The sequence below is a fragment of the Aotus nancymaae genome, unplaced genomic scaffold (assembly GCF_030222135.1).
Source record: "Aotus nancymaae isolate 86718 unplaced genomic scaffold, 86718_ANA_hifiasm-v0.15.2.pri h1tg000099l, whole genome shotgun sequence".
NCBI lineage: Eukaryota > Metazoa > Chordata > Mammalia > Primates > Aotidae > Aotus > Aotus nancymaae.
Window position 1 is genome coordinate 6,435,372 of NW_026988514.1, and position 21,464 is coordinate 6,456,835.

At 47.1% G+C, this 21,464-nt stretch overlaps 1 protein-coding gene and 1 pseudogene across 2 annotated transcripts in view; one reads left to right on the plus strand and one right to left on the minus strand.

Moving 5' to 3' along the window:
- Positions 1 to 15,626, plus strand: part of MARCHF8 (membrane associated ring-CH-type finger 8) — an 80,038-nt gene extending 64,412 nt beyond the window's left edge. The window contains exons 4-8 of one of the 2 annotated variants that reach the window (XM_012439264.3): positions 5,966 to 6,054; positions 6,298 to 7,143; positions 8,881 to 9,061; positions 11,023 to 11,170; positions 11,743 to 15,626. In XM_012439264.3, coding sequence (XP_012294687.1) covers positions 5,966 to 6,054; positions 6,298 to 7,143; positions 8,881 to 9,061; positions 11,023 to 11,170; positions 11,743 to 12,047 — 1,569 coding nt within the window. In that variant the 3' untranslated portion in view covers positions 12,048 to 15,626. The remainder of the gene's footprint in view (positions 1 to 5,965; positions 6,055 to 6,297; positions 7,144 to 8,880; positions 9,062 to 11,022; positions 11,171 to 11,742) is intronic. The other variant, XM_012439262.3, reaches the window with a different exon arrangement.
- A 3,046-nt stretch (positions 15,627 to 18,672) lies between these two features.
- Positions 18,673 to 19,575, minus strand: LOC105708096 (protein FAM3A-like; annotated as a pseudogene).
- Positions 19,576 to 21,464: the final 1,889 nt, after the last annotated feature.

A 21,464-nucleotide genomic window follows, 5' to 3' on the forward strand; every position in this document is an offset into this window, starting at 1 on the left:
TCTGGGCCAACAGCCAACATGATCTCTTAATTTAGCCACCTTCTTCTTTTATTTATTTTGTTTTTGTTTTTGTTTTTTGAGACTGAGTCTCACACTGTCACCTGGGCTGGAGTGCAATGGCGTGATCTTGGCTCACTGTGACCTCCACCTCCTGGGTTCACACAATTTTCCTGCCTTCAGCCTCCCAAGTAGCTGGGATCATAGGCACACACCACCACACCCGGCTAAGTTTTTGAATTTTTAGTAGAGATAGGGTTTCACTGTGTTGGCTGGACTGGTCTCGAACTCCTGAACTCGTGATCAGCCCACCTCAGCCTCCCAAAGTACTGGGATTACAAGCATGTGCCACCATGGCCGGCCCTATTTCTTTTGCTATTTTGTATTTTCTTTGTAGAAATACAGTCAGGCAGTGACTTTAAGTGACTTTGACCATGATCCATAGTAAGAAGCTTTTATATTGAAACCCAGTTCACTTAAATACACATCTGAGAGACAAAATTACCCCAAAAAATTTTATCCTTTTTATGTCAAATGCACTTTGACATATTCTATTTTATTGCATTTTTAAAATCATAGGTCATCACCCACTACCTTGATTTCTTTACCTGTCATCCCATAGTTGGAAAGTCATTGCAGTTGGTTATGTTTCTGCAGTTTTGTTTTACTTTTTAAAATCATCAATCACATATTATTTTAAAAATGAATTTCTGTTTGGGAAATGGTACTCAGTACAAAATGGCATTATGGTTTTGCGGGTCTCTGTGACAAGTCCAGGTCCCTCCATCAAGGTTTCCTGGTCTCCCTCCTGGGTAGTCTATGCAGCACCAGCACAAATGGCAGTGGTGCCTCTATCCACTTGTTTAACTGCGTGTTCAGTACTGGACATAATGAGAGCTTTCCCCATCTTTTTAATGACTGCTGATAGTTCTTTCTGTAGATGGAACAGTGTTGCCTCAGTTAGCTCCAAGCTGATGGGCATTTAGGATGATTCCAGCCCTTTACTGTCACAAACACTGCAGTGTACAAACCTCTTCCCGCAGGTGTGTGGGGATGAATTCCTAAAAGAATTGCCGAGATAACGTATATGTGCCTTTTGTCATCCTAGGGAAGTTCACCATTTGCTCCCACCAGCAATGTATAACCATACCTGCTTCTCCACGCTTCTGCCAACACATATTACTTGATTAATTTTCTTGGCTGATGAGGGTATCTCATTTTAGTTTTAATTTGCATTTTTCATGTGAGAGAGAAGTGAAGTATCTTTTCATGTTTTGAGAGCTGTCCGTGCATCTTTTCCTATTGTTTCTGTTAAGTCATTGATTGGCTGTACTGTAATTTGAGGTCAGTTGTAAAAACGAGCTCTTCTGGCCTCTTAACCATCCTTATCCAGCCTCTCTTCAAGTTCCTCCTTGACTAAAAACAGACTCACCCAAACAGACCATTCCTGTGGTCCTCTCCCTTTGAAGATAAATCAGATGGGCAAGTTTGCTTTTGTTAGGGGCCTGAGACCTGAATGTTTAAAAGTAGCTTTGCTGGTAAGTGAAAAGAAGGCCCAGTCAGGGAGTTGCACAGAAAAGGAGGGGCATGGGTAATAGAGGAGGCTGGGCAGTAACCTGGCAGAAGGCACCAGAGGCCAAGGAAGGCATGCTGGTGTCCTGCAGTGAGAAGGAGGTGTGTGACGTCAGCTGGGTAAGCACACTGCCATAGCTGCTCCAGTAATAGCAGGCACTCTAAGAGGGAACTGAGAGAAGGGGAATGCCAGTTTCTGCCAAGGATGTATAGAAAGGTTTTTTCCCCATATGTTCTTTGGAAGTCTTGTTGAAATCATTTAAAACAGTGAATTTGATAAGAAAGCCAGCCACTGAGAGACTTGAATGTAGCAAAACAAACTGTCAAAAAGTATTTGTCATTTCTAAGAAATAAACTGGTATTTAGGCTTGGATAGAAATCCAGAGGTTTGTTTTGGCATAATTAATTACAACTTCTTAAGAAGAGGGGATTTTTACCAGAATTTTTTTGTAGGGAGATTGCTTTATATTCCTTTTAATGACTGGAAAGTCTGTCATTTGACAAAGCACAAAGAACTTCAGGAACAGAGGGCCTAAGTTTTCTTGACACATTTGGATTTTTGCATGATGAACATTTGTACTTCTTTTAGTAACTGTTGAGTCGTGTGTGGTCTGATCTTATGGAGAGTAGAGTGTAGGTGTTCTCTGGAGTTTTGTGTGTTACGGATCACTGAGGCTAGTACCGCCCCAGCTCCCGCGTGCCACCCTGTCTGCTGCTTTCAGAAAGAGCAGGATGGCTAGTCCTGTCCCATCTAGTTGAGGTCCCATCCTACAGAGCTCCTAAGAGGGGATTGCTGGCCTTTGACTACACTGGCTTCCAGAATCTGACCATGGAACTGTATTTGAAACTGTCAGCTTTATTTTGTTGTTGATCAGGCCAGTCTTTTAGATCTTTGTTGGTTGATGGATTTCTCTCAGCTCTATCTATACCAGCAACAAATAAAGCTCTTTAAAATTGTTTTTGGTGACCATTCTGCCTATAGATTTGTCCTAACCTTTGAAATGTTTGCTGTTCTTTAGTGACAGAAGGAGACTCTTCTGGGAGCTGTGATGAACCCACAAATCTCACTGATTTTCTTGCTTTTATTGGAGGAGTTGGCATTTGTTGAAGTTTATATTTATGTAAAATAACAATAAGTAGATTTTTAAATTTTTCTTGAAATTTTATGATCTAATCAGAAGAGAGACCCTTTCTCTGTCATTAACAGGCTTGATGAGGATTAGACATACCTGCTGAGAGTATCCTGTAATGTTTTCATAAGATTGGCAAGGGTGAAATGTGAATTGAGAGCAGGAATGTAGACAGAGGTTGCCAAGGCTGTTTCCTGTTTCCTAAGTAAAATTGAGCGGGGCAGAATCTCCCCAGCTCTGCAAGAACTTCCTTCCTTCTTGGGTCCACTGTCACTGTCATGCTGACCTTGACGTCTGCTACAAGTGCACACACACGGGGAACCGCACAGGGAAGTGAACACATGTCCTGGCGTGTGTGCACCTGGTATGGCTGCTTCCTCAATCCAGGCTCTGTTCTGTTACAAGGCTCTACCCTCCTTCCTTCAGGCCTTGCTCCCCCTCATCATGGGCAGGCAAAGATGGAATCATTGCCTTAGAATACCCTTTATTTTTGAGATGGAGTTTCACTCTCACCCAGGCTGGAGTGCAGTGGCATGATCTCGGCTCACTGCAACCTCCACTTTGCAGGTTCAAGCAATTCTCCTGCCTCAGCCTCCTGAGTAACTGGGACTATAGGTGCATGCCACCACACCTGGCTAATTTAAAAAATACATTTTTTTAGTAGAGACAGGGTTTTCACCATGTTAACCAGGATGGTCTCAATCTCCTGACCTCATGATCCACCTGCTTCAGCCTCCCAGAAGTGCTACGATTACAGGCGTGAGCCACCGTGCCCATCCCAGAGTACCTTTTTTTGACATGAATTACTTGTAGTTCAGTACTGGAGTTCAGAACTTTAGTTTCCCATCTGGAACCTACCTCCCCCCAGGACACTGACCCTGACTGGGCACCATTTTCCAGATAAGACACCACCTCCTCCCACAGGGTTTGCCTTCCCTTCACAATACAGGAACATACACAAGGTTCCAAGAGGACCATGCTCTTATTAAGATAAAAGGGAGGATGGTGACTAGGTGCTTTATTCTGCTGCCATCACTTGGGGGGAGGGGGCTTCCTTCCATACTTCAGTTCTAGGGACTATGTTTGACCCAGCAACACAGGGGAAGAAGAGGTGACTTTATAGCAATGAGGGGCAAGCATGTGAATATTGCTGGATATTCCTTCCTCAAAGTCTACCTGGGAACAGGTGATGAAGACGATCACTTTTCTGCAATACACCATGATCAGGCTGTGGTCTCCATGACACAATTCAGTCTTGCCTTTGTGTGTTGAACAGAGCTGATCATCCTCAGAAGTAACAGAAGACAACAATAAGTTCAGGAAGGCTTTCAGTCCTAGAATAGTGTAAGGACTAAATGTCAGAGAACAGGGGGATTGTAGGAGTTTGGGGACCTTAGCATGGGTCCCCCCTCAACCTGCTCCCCTGTGGTATAAACAGTAAAGCCCATGGTACCAAAAGGGCTTGAGTGCTCGTCTCTGGAGCAGGTGGAGCCAGTGATAGGTGCCCCGAGAGGACGATGCTGGAGAAAGAAGACAGTATCTAATGCAGTTGGAGAAAGAGGACAATGGCTCACGCAGTCAGACCTAGAGGATGCAAGGGATGTCACAGCATAGTGTCCACAGGCATCCTAAGATGTTTCCCACATTGTTTTAGGAAGAAAATTGACAAAAGGTAGTGATGGGAGGGTTATTTCAAGGATGCTATTTTCATGTCTCCAAGTAAACTTTAGATTCTTAAGAACTTTGACTTCTAATGCTTTTAAAGACCATATACCCCATGCCCATATGCACATTCAGTTAGAAAATAAATGTAGATTCTTTGGTGAATTTGAAGATACGCTCATGGATTGGTGCGGCATGATCTCAGCATACACGTGCAGCATGCTGACGAGGAGCTTCTTGGATCTTGTTTCTTTAGATGGACTTGGATTAAAGTGGTGTTTAATCTCTGCGCTGGAAGTGGGAGCAACCATGCGATGGGCACCTTAATTTGAGTGCCATCCTGGCTTTCTCCAGGCTGCTGCATTTGCTGTGAGAGGGAGGAGGGGAGGAGTTTCTGGGCAATGGCCATATCTGTTCTGGTGACTGACCAATGTCAGGGGTCCCATGGGTGGAGTTCCAGGATGAGAATGCACCCTTGGGGATGGCACTTAGAAAAATTGGAACTAGGCCTCAGCCGGGGAATTGCGGGCCAGGGTGGAGCTCCCTTGTATCAAGGAGTTAGGGCCAAGGGCCATGCAGGTGGGCCTGCAGAAGGTGGGTGGTGATATGGCCTTTCCAGTGATAACAAACATGTGGCACTGTTTTCCTGGGGCTGTTGGGGTTGCATGGAGCAGATTCTCATTCAAGCTCACCATCTTAAGAAGGGAAGAATGCTTATGAATACTCGTGGGTCTGTGGGGGCTGTGGAGCCTGGGGACTCCGAGGCTAGCGTGGGTGTCTGGGGCCCTCTAGTGGTGGTGATGTATCATCAGCTCAGCGGCACTCACCGTCCCTATTTCTCTCTGTCCATTTCTCTCCTCACTGAGGTGCTTCCTGTCTTTCCTAGATCTTTTTCTCTAAGTTTGACCATTCACCACCTTAGAGGCTCTATTCTATCCTATGACCTCTCGCTGCACTTTCTTTCAAATCTAAATTTTCTTGATTATTTTTCTTAATTTACAGTTCCAAGATTAGACCTATTGGGAGCATTCTGTGTTCCTCCTCAGCCCCTTGTGGCCCCTGTGGTCAGGTGGTCTGGTCTCCCTTTTGTGTAAAGAGCTGTGGCAGGGCAGTGAGGTTTTGTGGAGCACAGGGGCATCTGGCACTGTGCATGAGGGTGTGAGGGAAGAGAGCTCTTAAATCTGCCAGCCTTGGTGATCTTAGGAACTAGATGAGAGTGCTGGGGAACCCTGTGCTGGCAGACCTGGAGCCTCATATTTCTTTGACATTTGCATGATATCTTGTAGTACTTGGTTTCTTCACTTATATATGAACGAATTCAATTTAGATGCTTAGAAAATAAACGGCCCCTGGACCTGCGGGAGATTAGTAGTGGTGTTCTGTAGCCTCAGACATTTCTTGGTTATACTTTTATCCACAGATAAGAAAAAAATAGTGCTATTTGATTTGTTTTGCCTAGGCTTAGAGGGACCTAATATGTGTTACTCATTGAACAGCAGGAAATAGCAGATATTTCTAGGGTTTTTGCCCGACACTGTCCTGGAGACAGCACACATGGTCCCCTTGGCTCTTCCTGAACACTGACTAGAGGTCTGTCATTGCAGGCTGGGAGTCCTACGTCAACATCAGCTCCGGCTCCGGTGTCCACCTTCTCTCGCACTTCTATCACGCCGTCCAGCCAGGACATCTGCAGGTAACACTCTGCTTCAGATGCTGCCATGATCAATGTGCAACCAGAAATAAGCATTAGTATCTGCAGGTTCTTGAATTTCCATTTGCTTATTCAGTCTGCCTTTGGTCTAAACAGTTGGCCCAGTTTTATGTGTGGTTTGCGCACCAAGTTGCCCATGCAAATTTCATTTCTTCACTATGATGTCTATTCTCTTTTAAAATTGTTTTTACTTTCTGTGCTTTTATCCCACTGTTCTGCATGCAGTTCCAGTGCAGTGTTTTCTGAGTGTTGTCACCACAGTTCCGTGCAGTCTGCTGTTGTCTTGAAAGCTCCTCACTGCCAGAGTTCTCTGACACAAGGGCTCACTGTGACAGTTATCTGTAAGGACACATTACAGGCGTCAAAGAGAAATTCCTTTGGTTCAGAATGGGTCCAGGCCTTGAGGCCTGCTAAGAATACCAAAGCCAGAAGAACACTAAAGTTCTCAAGATCCCTCAGTGATGTGGGTGAGAAGGCGCAGGATTCTTCGGAAAGTTTTGCTAATGTGGAAAGAACTTGTTCTGAAGGAAAATTAACATTCCCTCAAGATTCGTGTCTGAGAACCAGCAGGTACCATCATAAAGAAAAAAGAACTCTGAACTACAAACCTCTTGGCAATTCCAAACATTCTTGTGTTTCATGCCTTTCTGCCAGTCACTCAGCTGCCTCAGAGGTGGAAGCTGGCAAGGGGGGCAGGCCTGGCCTGCTGCTGGAAGAGAAGGCAGATGGTGAGGCCGCATCCCGAAGCCGGCGACTACTCCGGTACCTGTTCTCACTCTCGCATGGCTCGAGCGCCAGCAGCCTGCACAGGTTCCATGAGCTGGAGAGCTGCGCTGCTCGCCTGCACACTGCCACGTCTTCCAGTGGGCTGGCAGGGAGCACGGGCTTCTGCTCTGACGACATGGGAGATGACGACGTCTTTGAGGACAGCACATCTGCAAAATTGAAGAGTAGGGTTCTGCGGGCTCCCCTCTGCTCCACGGAAAAGGACAGCGACCTGGATTGTCCTTCTCCCCTCTCTGAAAAATTAGCCCCCATCTCTCCCGTGTCCACATCAGGGGATGCCTGCAGGTTGGTTTGCCAGGAAGTGCCATTCTAGCCATCTCTGCTCACATCAGGAGCTTCACCTTGCTTTAATATGTGAAGTTTCAGGAAAATGAAGTAATAGGAAGTTGTAACCAGTTATGTGTTATTCATTTTCTCCAGAAGAATGGAGTATCAATATCATTTGAAAAACTTAATTTTTATGACATGGGTCTGAAGATAGTTTCACAAATGATAAAAGAGAAAGAAGCTGGCCGGTTGTGGTGGCTCACGCCTGTAATCCCAGCATTTTGGGAGGCTGAGGCGGGTGGATCACCTGAGATCAGGAGTTCAAGACCAGCCTGACCAACATGGTGAAACCCCGTCTCTACTAAAAATACAAAAGTTAGCCGGGCGTGGTGGTGGGCGCCTGTAGTCCCTGCTACTTAGGAGGCTGAGGCAGGAGAATTGCTTGAACCCAGAAGGCAGAGGTTATAGTGAGCTGAGATTGCGCCATTGCACTTCAGCCTGGGTGACAAGAGTGAAACTCTTTTGCCCCCCCCCAAAAAAAGGAAGAAGCTACACATATTAAAGGCCAAGCTGACTCTTCTCAACTAAAAATAAGTAGACTTTGCATAAAGAAACTGGAAGAAAGATATTAGTAGCTCCAGCTTTCCAGCCTGATGGTCCAGATTTTAAGCATTGTTGCATCTCCCAGCCTCTTTTTTAACCTTTGCTCCCCACCTACCCCTAAAAGGTGTGTGGGGACTGGCTGTTCTCCAGTAGCTCCTTCCTTCCAGTAGCTCCTTCCTTCCTTCCTTCCTTTTAACTGGAGTGTAGCCACCTATGTCCCACCCTAACTCCATTTCCCGTCTTTATCTTTCCTTATGCAGTATCCTTGTCTGGCCTCCAGAATTCACTTTTTGTGACTCTTGCGCCTTCCTCCTTCTGACTTTTCCCCAGTCTCCACTCCTTAGTGCCAGCTGTTGCCATTTCTAACAATTGGATCAGAGACCCCCCTCACTAAAACAAATAGCCTGAGACCCTGGCTCCTTCCAGGACAGGTGCCCCAGCCTGTTCTCTGGCTGCTGGAAAAGACCCCTCTGTTTCTTAAAAGCCTGTTAAGTTCCTTCAGGCCAATAGCTATATCTTGCTGCATACTTCCTTGGAAATAATGAGCGCTTTCAAATTAATTCTCACTTATTGCTATTAGTGGTCCCAAGAAAGAGATGAAATTGCAGCATCTTGTAATGGTGAGTTTTTTAGGTCTAGGAGAGGTACTGTGATCTTTGTTTACTTCCTGAGAGATAACAGAAATAGGTAGTTGTGGGGTATGAAGGTAAAGTCAGTGATTATAGCTAAAAAGCAGATTTAAGTCACTGTGGTATTTTTGAAAGTTGGAATGCTGGTTTTGTTTTATATAAAAATTTTCCCTCTGATTATTTTACCATCTTATGTTCTGGAAAATGATTCCGTGTTGCCTTAAATTCACCTTTCAAGGAAATTTCATGTCTTACCAAAAAGTGACCACATTGTCATTTCTTACATCATTTTTTCCTTTTTGTTGCCAAATGCCCTCCAGACTTTCACTGTTGGTGCGGTAAGCTAGAAATTTTTAGTTTGTAGTGATTGTTTTCATTTGTGTTTGTATGTTTTTGTGCCCGTAGTCACTTCTGTCATGTTCGTTTCTGAAAGTTTTCTTTGGGGGAATTGACCTTCCACTGAAGCGTCAGCTTCCCTGTCGTGGGGCTCTCCTTGGAATGATGGGTTTTCCTTCCACCATAGGATCTGCCACTGTGAAGGAGACGACGAGAGCCCCCTCATCACCCCCTGCCGCTGCACAGGAAGCCTCCACTTCGTGCACCAGGCCTGCCTGCAGCAGTGGATCAAGAGCTCCGACACGCGCTGCTGCGAGCTCTGCAAGTACGAGTTTGTCATGGAGACCAAGCTGAAGCCGCTGAGAAAAGTACGTGGGAGGAAGGGACGTTCCCTGAAGTGCTTCACCCTTCCTGAAACCAGTGACTCCCGGAGAGCTGGTGTCACAGATCATGGGGTCATAGCTTGCCTGCATTCATTACCATAAAAAGCTGGGGCTGGTGCTTACATTTGCATTGTAGAGATTGTTGTTTCTGGTGCTGATTTTCAAGTCCCTCCCCTCAGGGAGAAGCTCCTTCTGACCATTCATAATCTTCTTTTCCCTTCAAACTAAGACTGCTTGCTTGTCAGTGTCAGTCATCTGGCCTTTGACCACAGACTGTTTGTGATGTATCTTAGCACCTAACTTTATACATATTAACTGTTGACGTCCTGCTGCTTTGATTAGGACTATCTGTTGGAGATCATTATCTCTCCCCACCACCCAGCACTGTGTAGCACACAGTAAATTTATTTGTATAAACCCATGATAAGTATTTGGTGGATGGGAGTGTGAGTAGGTGGATGGGGAATGGAAAGGAAGCCACAGACGTTGCGTGATGTGCAGCTGTCTTCAGAAAGGACCCACAGATGTTGCATGACTTGCAGCTGTCTGGAGGCCCATGTCACTGCTCCCTCTGAGAGGAACTTTGTCTGCAGCCCTGATCTCCAGTTTAAATGTTGACTGTTTAATACGTCTTTCTTGCCCAGCACAGCAGGTTTTGTCTGGAAGAATAAAAGACTGTTCTTACTCAAAATGTTATATATAAATTGTAAGAGAAGTCACATAATCATATACTAGCTAATTAAGTCTTAAATGATGTGCTGGTAGGGCCTATCAGTCATTCAGAAAAGGAAATGCTCATTATGGGCTAGCGGGCTGGGGAAGTGGAGCCGTGGTGGCCTAATAGGGTGTTTGAGTTTTAGAGTGGTTCTTGAAAGATCACTAGGATTTGAAGGCAGAGTGAAAGGAGTTTAGAGAGGTCAAGCTGTCTATGGAGTAAAGCATACTCCAGAAAGGTGAGAGTGAGCATTAACAGGGTGTCAAGCTATATGTGTTGTAGGAAGTAGCAGGGAGCATGGGGCGCTGGGGTGCTGACTCTGTGTTATAGGTAGGAAGACCAGGGAACTTGCTAGTATATAAAATTTCAGCAGAAAACAACCAGATGTTAGCAAAGCCTTGCACAAAGTGCTTCAAAAGATGTTTTGCCCCAGTAGAAGCCTTGTAATTAATTGGGTGCCTACTCTATGCTAATCTCTCACTACAGGAAGTCCTTGAGGCTGTTTACAACTTACCTTGCATAGACCCATCTGGAAAGAGGCTGTGACTAGGATTGGCAAAGGATATGTGCAGAGTGTTTACACATTGTTCTTTCTCTCTACCTTTATGTGTTTTCTCCTGATTCGGAAACCAGTAAATGAAAAAGTCTGGCTATTTGGAGTAAATTAATGAGCTCCTAGGGGAGATGAGACTGGCAGAGTCTGCTTGTACTCGGAACTCTTAGCGTCGATTTCGAGCTGTTGCTGCCAAAGTAGCGAGGACCAAAGAGTGAGCGTCTTCTGCCATTCACCTTCATGATGTAGTGTGACCCATCTGCTACTGTGCTGTGGCATCATCAACCCTCTTCTTCCGCTCCTCCATGCCAGTCAACACATCAGGGAGACTTAAAACGTAGCACCTGGTTCCTGGGCCAACACACTGTCTTCATTAGGACTGAAATCATAGAATTCTTTATCAGGCCATTTTATGTCTGCTTGCAAGAATTAGCAGACAAGGGGATTTTTGATGATAGTTCAGTTTCATCTTGATCCCGGCTTCTTTTCATTGCATAAAAAGTTGGCTGCACCTGGTACCTGGTTAAAGGAGAACAACTTTGGGTATTTGGGGAAATGCATCTAGTTTGGGAAGGGAGAAGTGGGGCAAAAAGCCAGTCTAACCCACCTACAATGCTCTCACCTGACCGGAGCCCTTGCCCAGAAGCCTGAGCCTCACATTCCGTGTTGTCTTTCCAGTGGGAGAAGTTGCAGATGACGGCCAGCGAACGCAGGAAGATTATGTGCTCAGTGACATTCCACGTCATCGCCATCACGTGTGTGGTCTGGTCCTTGTATGTGCTCATTGACCGTACTGCTGAGGAGATCAAGCAGGGGCAGGCAACAGGTGAGTTCTCAGGCCGAAGAGCAAGCTCAGCACCGGAGGCAAGGATAGCTCACAGGAGTCCTGGGGTCAGGATTTTCCAGTCAGGCCAAAACCTTGGGTTTCTAGAGGAGGGACAGCAGTTAAGGGGCACCAGGCCTCCTTTTTGGCATTTCTTTTGCTGTGGTGGTAGTTGTTGAAACCCAGTCAGAGAGTTCATATTCTGGAGCATGAGAATCTCCATAAACTGTGTTCTGGAAAAGCAGGAAGTAGCTGGACACTGTCTTCAACTCTTCTTTAAGCCACATTTGATGAACTGTGAATCCATTGGTCAGTTGCGTAGTCCTATAGTCCCAGATACTTAAAAGGCTGAGGCAAGGAGGATCGCTGGGGCTCAGGAGTTGAGGGCTGTAGTGTGCCATGATCACACCTGTGAATAGCCACTGCACTCCAGCCTGGGCAACATAGCAGGACTCCATCTCTTAAAAAAAAAAAAACAACAAAAAAGAATCGGTTGGTAATGGGAAGTTCAGACATATGTTTTATTTAATTCAGGTCTTAAATAAAATCTAATAGGCTGAGTTTTTCCCTTCCAGGAATCCTGGAATGGCCCTTTTGGACTAAACTGGTAGTTGTGGCCATCGGCTTCACTGGAGGACTTCTTTTTATGTATGTTCAGTGTAAAGTATATGTGCAATTGTGGAAGAGACTCAAGGCCTATAATAGAGTGATCTATGTTCAAAACTGTCCAGAAACAAGCAAAAAGAATATTTTTGAAAAATCTGCACTAACAGAGCCCAACTTTGAAAATAAAGATGGACGTGGAATCTGTCATTCCGACACAAACTCTTCTTGTTGCACAGAGCCTGAAGACACTGGACCAGAAATCATTCATGTCTGATTGTGTGCGGGTTGTCATTTTCCTGGACGTTCATGAAGAGCCGAAGGAAATTGTTTACTGCCAATTTGTGTACCTTTCTTATGTCCTTTAATAGCATAGACTGGGCAGGTGACTATTTATAGTGGCTTCTCTTTTTCTAAACCCTCCTTAGTCCCCTAGAAAGCCCTCTTGTGGGCTGGGCATGCCTGGGTCCTGCCTTTGCCTGGTAGCTCTGTGGGAAGGGAAGGTGGAAGGCCCCATGATGACATGATGGGGAGCCAGCGGAGTTCCTGCCCATGGTATTGAGCAGAATGAGAGAATGAAATGCCAATTCCAAGGGAAGAGCAGGAGCAGGGGCACCCAGGCCCTGATATGCAGCTGCCTCCAGCTTACATTGGTCCCCAGCCTGGAACAGAGCTTGGGGAATGTCTAGCCATGCTGAGAGGATTCCCTCGGTACTGCAGAGAGCCCCAGGAGGCGGTACTGAAACAGGCCTCCAAACACAGACTCTAGCCCGCCCTCTGCAGGTGGGGCCATGGTGCTCTGTGGTGGCGCATGATTCACTGAGCAAACAGCACTTTACAGAAGAGAATCTTTATTTTGTAATATGTGTGTCCAGTGGGATTGACACTCAAAAAAAAAAGTCTCATTTATAAATCTTCCCTTCCTTACCTTTGTTATCTCCTTTACATCATGAGAGATCAAAAACCCACTTTGCCTTATATATGCTAAGAAGCATGGCATTTGTTCTGTTCATAAAACAGACTCATGACTTTAAGACAGGACAAACAGGCCGGATGCTTTTTTATCACAGATCTCGTGGAAATTAATGGATTCTTAATGGCAATTAAAGCATGATTCCTATGCTTTTGAGCCTGTTTTATGACAAGGTGTTATTTCATAGACCTGACCTGTACATTTCTTTTTGTCAACACTGAAAAAGAAAAGTTTTTAAGATCTAAATGGAAGGAAAGGAAGTGAGTAATTACAACAAAACTGAATATTTAAAAAATACTGCTTTATGGTTAAATCTCTCCAGTTGGTGCTGGCTTCACATTGAAAGAGCAGCCATGTGCCACCCTGGCTGAGGTGTGTGCACTGCAGGTTCTCCCTTGCACACAAGATGGGCACTGGCTCACCGTGAGGCTTCTGCTCATGGAAGTTCTGTGGAGTCACTGCCAGGGGCATGAGGCAGTCAGCCTGGCTCTGGGACGAGGGCCAGGTGTGAGCACACTGCCAGGGTCTGCTGTGCCACTGCTACCCGGCCACGCACCTGCCCAGCGCCTTAACCATACTGAACAGGATCCTTCGGGGCCCTTGGCCCCACTTTCGGTCCATTCTGTCATCAGGGATTACCACCTGTACCATTCTCATAAAACCAAATCACTACCATCAAATGGCCTTGTCTCTCTAAAAAGTCAGCTTAAAATTCTGTTTTTCAAACCCAGTTTCCTAGTGCCAGGCAAATAGTTACCTCAGGAAAGTTGCTGGGAGGCCTGAAACACAATATAAGTAGTCTAGATGCTTTCTCTCCAGGATACTCTCTCACCCAGCCTGCAGGGAGGAGGTGGGAGATGCTGGGGGTCCTGCCCTCAGTCTCTCTGGGCCTTAGGCGCTTTGTTTGCCCTGCACTTTGTTGCTACTAAGGGGATGAAGCAAAAACAAGATGATTTATTTGCCTTTCAGAGTGGAAGTCCTAGAGCTTGTTTTGAAGGCCAGAAGGCTGAAGGATCTCTGAGCTACGGTGTGGGCTTAATGGCAGCAGGCTTTGCCCTCCTGTCTCCTCCAAGCCGGTGTCTGATTCCTTGGCAACACAGGTCTTAGTCTGTGGAGTGGCTCTGCTGTGGCCTTCCTCTGGCTGGACAGGCATTGTCTAGCCATAGCCAGCTCTTGAAAACAGGTCAGCCTCCCCGCTCTGTCTCCCAGGCCACATCCAGCCCGTGCCTGTGTTCACTGTACCCCGAAGTGCAATTACCCATACCGCGTCTCAGCTTGGGGACCCCAGGCAACCACAGACTGTCCACTCAGGGGAGCTGAATCCCAGGTCAGCCCTGCCAATGTCCCTGAGGAACTGCTCAGGCAAGGCCCCTGATTTTGTATACTCATTCCTGCCACCCTCCAACAGTACCAGGTTAGATTTTCTAAGTATGAATCCCTGCTTCATATATGGAACCCCTTATGCTGAACTTGAAAAGCACCAAGACTTCCTATAGACAGGAGAGCACTTAGGTAGGGACAGCCCCTGGGCAGCCCACCCAGTGTGGCTGGCACCCCACTATGGCAAAGGTGCCTTTATAACTGAGCCCTGTATCCCTCCCATGCCCAACCAGATTCTTATGGGAAGCCCTCTCCCTTTTCTGCCTAATACCATCTTATCATCTCTGGCCTCACTGTGGACAATCTGCACACATTCTTATTTCCCCTCCTAGCAGGACACAGAGCTACCCCCTTGTCTTTTTTTCTTGAAGTTTCTAGTTCAACTCCTGATTCATCAGACCCTTCTAGCCCCCTGCATCTAGCAGTGAAGCACGAAGCCTGGCGGGGGTGTGGTACTCCCATCTGGTGTGGGCACCAGCTCTGCCAGGGCTCCTGTAGCCTGGATAAACTTGCTCCCTTAATTCTTTTAGGGGCTTTGTGTTCCCCAGCTTCCCCCCGCTTCATGCCCCCTATTTTGCACCCAGCTTTAGTGAAAGGGTGGCATTTGGTTGACCCATATAGAAGCCCAGAATGAGGTCTCAGGGCCAGGAAAGGAGAAGAGGCAAGTGGTCTGGGGTATCACCAGCCAGCCCTCTCTGATTTGGCCTCTGTTCCCCATAAGTCACAGTACCACATGCAGGCTTTTGGCCTCAGCAATTTGGTTTTCGTGCCCAAGTTTATTGTAAGAATTTCCTGAAAACCCTATAAAAGGTATCTTCCTACTCTAGGCCTCTAATGTTTCTCCCCTTTTTTCTTCAGTCCACTCTTCAATCATGTAGGCCTAGTTTTCAAACCTGCACGTGTGTCCTACCTGGCCATAGGCATGCCGGCCTCAGGCAGCTGGGCCAGTTTGGGAGCCTCAGTTGATGCCTGCACGATCCGGGGCTGCCTCTGCATCCCTGGTGTGGGCTACAGGGCTGGAGAAGGGCTGGTACCAACGTGGTGAGATCCATGAGGCTGTGGATGTGGCTGGAGGCAAATACACATTTAAAGTACTTTCCCTTTTGAAGTGCTTTCCCTTTTGAATCTGGCTTGAAATATGCAGCTTACACCTCTAGCCCAAGGAAAGACCAAAACACAGGGAAATAAAAGCATTTCTCTTTGTCTTGGAAAGTAATTGTTGAAGTTGTGCAGTTGATCAATGCACAGTTAGATACAATGTTTATGGAAATTGATAGTTAAACCAAATTTACACTGGCTTGTGTGGTGTAGTTTCTAAAAGGCACTTCACATTTCAAATTTTTCTTAGAAAGTTTCTAGTAATCTAAATGTCTAGTTTTGTATTCTTTTGTGTATGTTCACTGTTTCTCAGTATTACCACTTGAATAATTCTCTGTAAAGGTGGGGTTTGTGCTATACACTGGGATGTCTAATTGCAGCAATAAAGCCTTTCTTTAAAAAGGAGTTTCACCATGAGAGTGTTTCCCTGCAGGGAGGCCTGGGACGTTGGTGGGTACTCCAGTTCAGCGTTGTCTGGCTTGCACGTCTGGAAAGAACGTGGCTCCTGGAGGTGTCTGTTTTCCTCAGCCTCCCTCAGACACGTGTGTGTCAGCAGTGGGCCGACGGTGTCTGGATGAGTTTGTGGGATGGGAGTGAAAACAGGGATTTGTCACAGGTGTGCTTGCTTCCAACACCCAGACCCTACCTGGGCTCACCACCCTGAGGGAAGGCATACTTGAGTCTGTGTTTCCACATGACCGCAGAGCACTTGATTATGAACCACCCTTATCCATGGAAACTCGCTCCTGACCCATAGCCCAGCTGTGAAAGCACCAGGGAGACCAGTGACAGCTCTGCCAGGCTGCATCCCCTGGCTCTGGCAATGCCTTAGAGAGAAGGCAGTGCCACGATGCTCAGACACCAAACCATCCTCAGGGCTGGGAGTGCTGAGGGCAGATTGCAGCTTTTCTGCCATATGCATGGTCAGGGTCAGGTTGCACAGGTGAAGGGAGGGAAGCCAGGCTTTCCCAGATGAGCTGCTGCCTTGGGGGTGATCCACAGAATTCTTCCACTCTGGGCTGCTGGCCGATTTGGAAGCTAAGCACAAGGCTGCTTTACAGAGCCATGGTCATAGCTGTGTCCCCAGGAGTGGAGGCCTGTGGCTCCAGGCAGGGGACAAGTCCGCAGAGCCGCTGAGCCTATGTAGGAAGGTCTGTGCTTGTGGCCAAGAGGAGGCAGGGATGGCCCTGAGCTCCATGCTGAGGAGGGTGGAACTGGAAGAAGAACCCTCCCCTGTAAGAAGGTGAGGGCAATGGCTCCCCTATGCTTTTTGAGAATTTTGGGAGTTTTTCTGAAGCGACACCAGAAAGGGTCTGGGTGTGGGCAGGTTTGAGGGGATGGCACCAGCCACACTGATGGGGTACTGGGCTGCCTACAACTAGCCAACACCAGGGACTCCCCACGGTCTATGTCAGGGTAGCAAACTGCTCAAAGGCAGCTGCTTTTGTTAATAAACTTTATTAGCGAGCAACCATGTGCATTCGCTTACATATTATCTATGGCTGATTCACTGCTACAGAGGGCAAAGTTGAATTATAGGACAGATTGTATCGCCTACAAAGCCTACAATATTTACCGTGTGCCCCTTTATAGAAAAAGCTTGCAAAGTCTTTGTCAAGGTGAAGGGTGCTTGTAGAGTTGTTGGTGCAAAGCCTGTGTGACACGTCTTGATAACAGAGGTGTTGAGTCACTCTCCAGGGACTTGGAAGAGCCACCATCATCTGTAGTCCTGGCACATCTCTGAGTTGCTTGAAAAAGCCAAGAGGCAACTCCTCACCGCTTGGAGCATCAGGCTGGTGGGAGGCAGATGATCCCCAGGACTCACCTCGAGCTCAACCAGATGACCAGGGAATATGGCTGGCTTCTCTCTGGAAAGAAGGAGTGTCTGATTAAGCATTAAGAAGAGCTTCTGTAAGATAAAATCAGTACAGCAGAGGGAAAGGCATATGACAATCAAAGCTGTCAGCGTGGTGATAACAAAAGAGATCAAAAATCAAACCTGGTTCTTATCCCAGGGAAGAGCCCCTCAGAGCAGGAACAGTCCAGGGCAGAGGCTCTGTTACAAGGTCCTGCTCTGGAGCCACAACCATGCAGTTGGAGGCATCACGCTCTCATAAGGTAAATATATGACAAAGTACTGTGTGTGTAAACTATATATATATATATATATAATGTATTTTGCTTACTGCATTTGCACATTAAATCACTCACAGCTTGCTTTTTTCATCTAACAACTAGTTTGTTATTTTCTATACACCAAGTACACAGGCATCGACCTTATTCTGACTTGTGCAGGATTGCTTTAAATCCTCATGGATATAGATTTTTAGGTTGTTTACTAATTTTTGGTATTAGAAAGACTGCAGTCCACATCCATGACATTTATCTCTGTACACTTAGGGGTGTGTGAGGAAGGGAAGGGCACTTCTGATGATACATTTCTAAAGTAGAAAAAAGATAGATGCATTTGAACTTCTTAGTTCCAAATCTGACCTCCAAAATGATTCAGTTACCTTCCTACAGTGAGAATATGAATCTTTCCTGAGCCACATCACGTTATTTTTTAAATTGTTCCTAAAATGGTTGTTACTCCTTTGTATGTCACTGAAATACCACTCTCCATTTCTCAGATAAATGAGATTGAGCGTTGTTAATTTACTGCCTATTTCTGCTTCTGTGAATTTCCATGCCTTGGCAGTTCTCTTGGCTCTTTTTAGCATTTTTACATTGAATCATTGGTGTTCTCTTCCTGATATGGGGACGTTAACTTTTTACGTAAGTAACACTTATTTGCAATTTATGTTTATTTTCTTTTTTTTTTTTTTTTCCCGTGGTGCCATCACTTTATTAAGGGGTCATCTAGAAGGTGAGCCCCTGACAAACCACGGAACTGTGATCAGGCTCCAGCTACTTCGCCACCCAGGCCAGCCTGCTCCAGGGGGCGCTTCCTGCTGAGAGCAGGCAGGAGCCAGTCAGGCTCATGAAGCAGCCACCAGGTTTGGCTCACTGGAAGGAATCACACTGGAAACACGTTTAGCCTGCAGTGCAGAGTGGCTCTGGAAGGGAGAGGTTCTGGAAGATGCCCCGACCTGCTGGGGACTGCTTCCAGACTTGCACAGTGAGGGGCGAACACCCAGGGCCCTTTCAGCACTCAGGATGGGCATGGAGATGGCATGAGGAATGGAGGACAGGGCTGGATGGGCTGACTGGTAGGAGCAGCATTAGGAAAAGGAGGCAGGTGCCCTGGGTTCCCTTGACAAAGTGCAGCAGGGCCAGCCCCTGCAGTCCCCACAGCCCCCACCACCTTGAGACCACGTTCTGGTCACTGCCTTGGATCCCTGATGTGTTGGGGCCAGGGAGCACTCCTGCCCAGGCATGGGGTGTGGGCCTTGGCCTCTGCCCGCCCGGCAGTGCATGCACCTCCCTCGGCCCGGCCCTGGTGCTGGCCGTGCTAGCTGGCCGAGCTCCTCTGTGGGATGCAGCCTTCCATCTCTAGCACCTCGGGCCAGCCTTCATACTTGTGCTTGCTGTTCGTCACGTGCTGCTTGAAGGGGCTCTTGTTCTGCACACTCTTAGCCCCCACAAACACCCAGCTGTCCCGGAAGGCCAGCTCCTTGGCGTTCCTGCTTCCCAGCTCGCCAAAGAGCTTTCTGGTCTCTTCATTCATCTTGGTGGCTGGGTCATCATAGGATGCCACAAACACCAGGGTGCCTTCGTGCAGTGGCCGAATAAACTTCAACAGATCATTGACATCTCCTGCCCACATGTCAAAGGCCCGGGCCTCAATGAGCTCGCCACTGACCCCATTCACCAGGGCAATGTTCAGCCCACGGCCCATGTTGCCCTTGACGCTGCTCTCATCAGCATCTTGTCCTCAAGGCAGATCTTGGGCCCAATGACGTTGGCAGCTCCGCTGACTATGCGGAAGGCCAGGTGCTGCTCAGGACATGGCTGGGGCAGGCCACACTTGTACGTGCTGGCCCGTGGCTCTGGGCAGGGATAGCAGGTGTTACCCATGGGCCTGGCCCTGAGGTCACCTGACAGCTGAAGGGGAGGTCAGAACCAAAACACATGGTGGAACAAGTGACCACAGAGCCAGCAACGAGTAGGGGGATGTGGTTCAGGCTAAGGCTGGGGACACTTCCATAGACTCTGTGCCACTGGTGAGGCCACAGGGACTCAAGTCAGAAGGACTTTCTGTTACTGCACTCATCGAGCTCCCTGGGCTGGTGAAGAGTTGCTGGATTCGAGGAAAGCCACTGCCAGGCCCATCCAGGAGGATACTGACTACGATCCATGTGAGACCCGCAGTGACGACTAGGGCCACAATGCGGAGAGGGCCTGCCAACCACATGTCCACTTCTCCCGCTGGGTTGGGACCGCTGGCAGGTGCACTGTTTGGGGGGGGAAAGCGGAAGAACAGGTTTGGGTGGGGGTCAGGGGCAAGCCTGCGCGGGACCCCTGCTGGGGGCGGGCGTGATATGTGCTATGATCTGTTCGTCTGGCCGGGAGGGGCTTCAGGAACCCGTTGGCTCACGATCTTGCCCATAGGAGCCTCCGGGGCTGGGACGTAGAAGTGGTGCTCCTGGGCTTGGGCCGTTCCTCCGGGCCTGGAGGCTTGGCGATGCGGGCCGGGCCAGAGACTTCTCTGGCCGTGGGGAGACGTGAGCTCGGTCAGGGAGGTTCCCTGTCAGGCCTGCCGACTCGCTCTGCCTGGGAAAAGGAGGCCAAGGCGCTGCGCAGGGCGCCCGGGCAGGCCCGGCAATGGTGGCCAAGCTATTTTCTTTTTTAAAATTTCATTTTTTAGAGCAATTTTAGGTTCACAGCAAAATTGGGAAGAAAGTGAGGCAGCAGAATAGGATCAGGAGTCAGGTAACCTAAGGGCTTCCTACAACTAAATCGAAGAGAAAAACCTCAATTTTCTACACCAAGTAAAAAACTTTGTAAGCTCACTTCATCCTCTTCATTTGCATAGGGTGTACACCAAGTAACTAACTTCACTTTAGCCTCTTAGTTCACATAGGGTGTACACCAATAACCAATGGAAACCTCTAAAGGGTATTTAAACCCCAGAAAAATCTGTAACCAGGCCGTTGAGCCACTTGCTTAGGCCTGCTCCCACCCCGTGGAGTGTACTTTCGTTTTCAATAAATCTCTGCTTTTGCTGCTTCCATTCTTTCCTTGCTTTGTGCATTTGTCCAATTTTTTGTTCAAAGTGCTGTACACCCTCCCTGGTAACAAAAGTATAGAGATTCCCATTTACCCCTGTCCCATACACAGCACTCCCCCCATTATCAATACCCCCCACAGTGATGCGTTTCTTACAATCCATGAGCCTTCACTGACTCATCCTCATCACTCAGTGTCCATAGTTCAAGGTTCACTGTTGGTGTTGCACATTCTGTGGGTCTGGACATGTATCCAACATGATAGTACCATACGGAGTAGTGTTACTGCCCTAAAAATCCCTCTGTGCCCTGCCTATTCATCCCTCCCACTGTCCTAGCCCCTGGCAATCTTTTTACTGTCTCCACAGTTTTGCCTTTTCTGCAATGTAGTGTCTTTGGAATCTTATACAGCCTTTTCAGATTGACTTCTTTTACTTAGTGATACAGTTTTTCCTGGGTCTTTTCATGACTTGATAGCTCATTTCTCTTTAGCACTGAATAATATTTCCATTGTCTGGATATACCAGTTTATTTACTGCCTACTGAAGGGCATCTTTGGTTGCTTCCAAGTTTTAGCAATTCTGAACAAAGCTGCTCCACATGAGGGTTTTTGTGTGGACATCAGTAAATACCAAAGAGTGTGATTGCTGGATTGTGTGGTAAAAGCATTTAGTTTAGTAAGCAACTGCCAAGCTGTCTTCCTAAGTGGCTGTACCATTTTGCATTCTCTCCAGTAATTAACGAAGAGTTCCTGTTGCTTCACATCCTCCTCCATATTTGGTGCTGTCATTGTTCTCAATTTTGGCCATTCCAATATAGTGGTATCTTGTTATTGTTCTAACTTGCATTTCCCTGATGGCATATAATGTGCAGCTGCTTTCACATGCTTACTTGCCATTTGGATATCTTCTTTTGTTTGTTAAAGCCTTTGGCCCATTTTTCAATCGGATTGTTTCCTTACTGTTAAGTTTAAGAGGGCTTTGTACATTTTAAGTAACAATCCTTTATCAGATTTGTCTTTGCAAATATTTCCTCCGTCTCCTAATGTGGTCTTTTGCAGAGCAGAAGGTTTTAA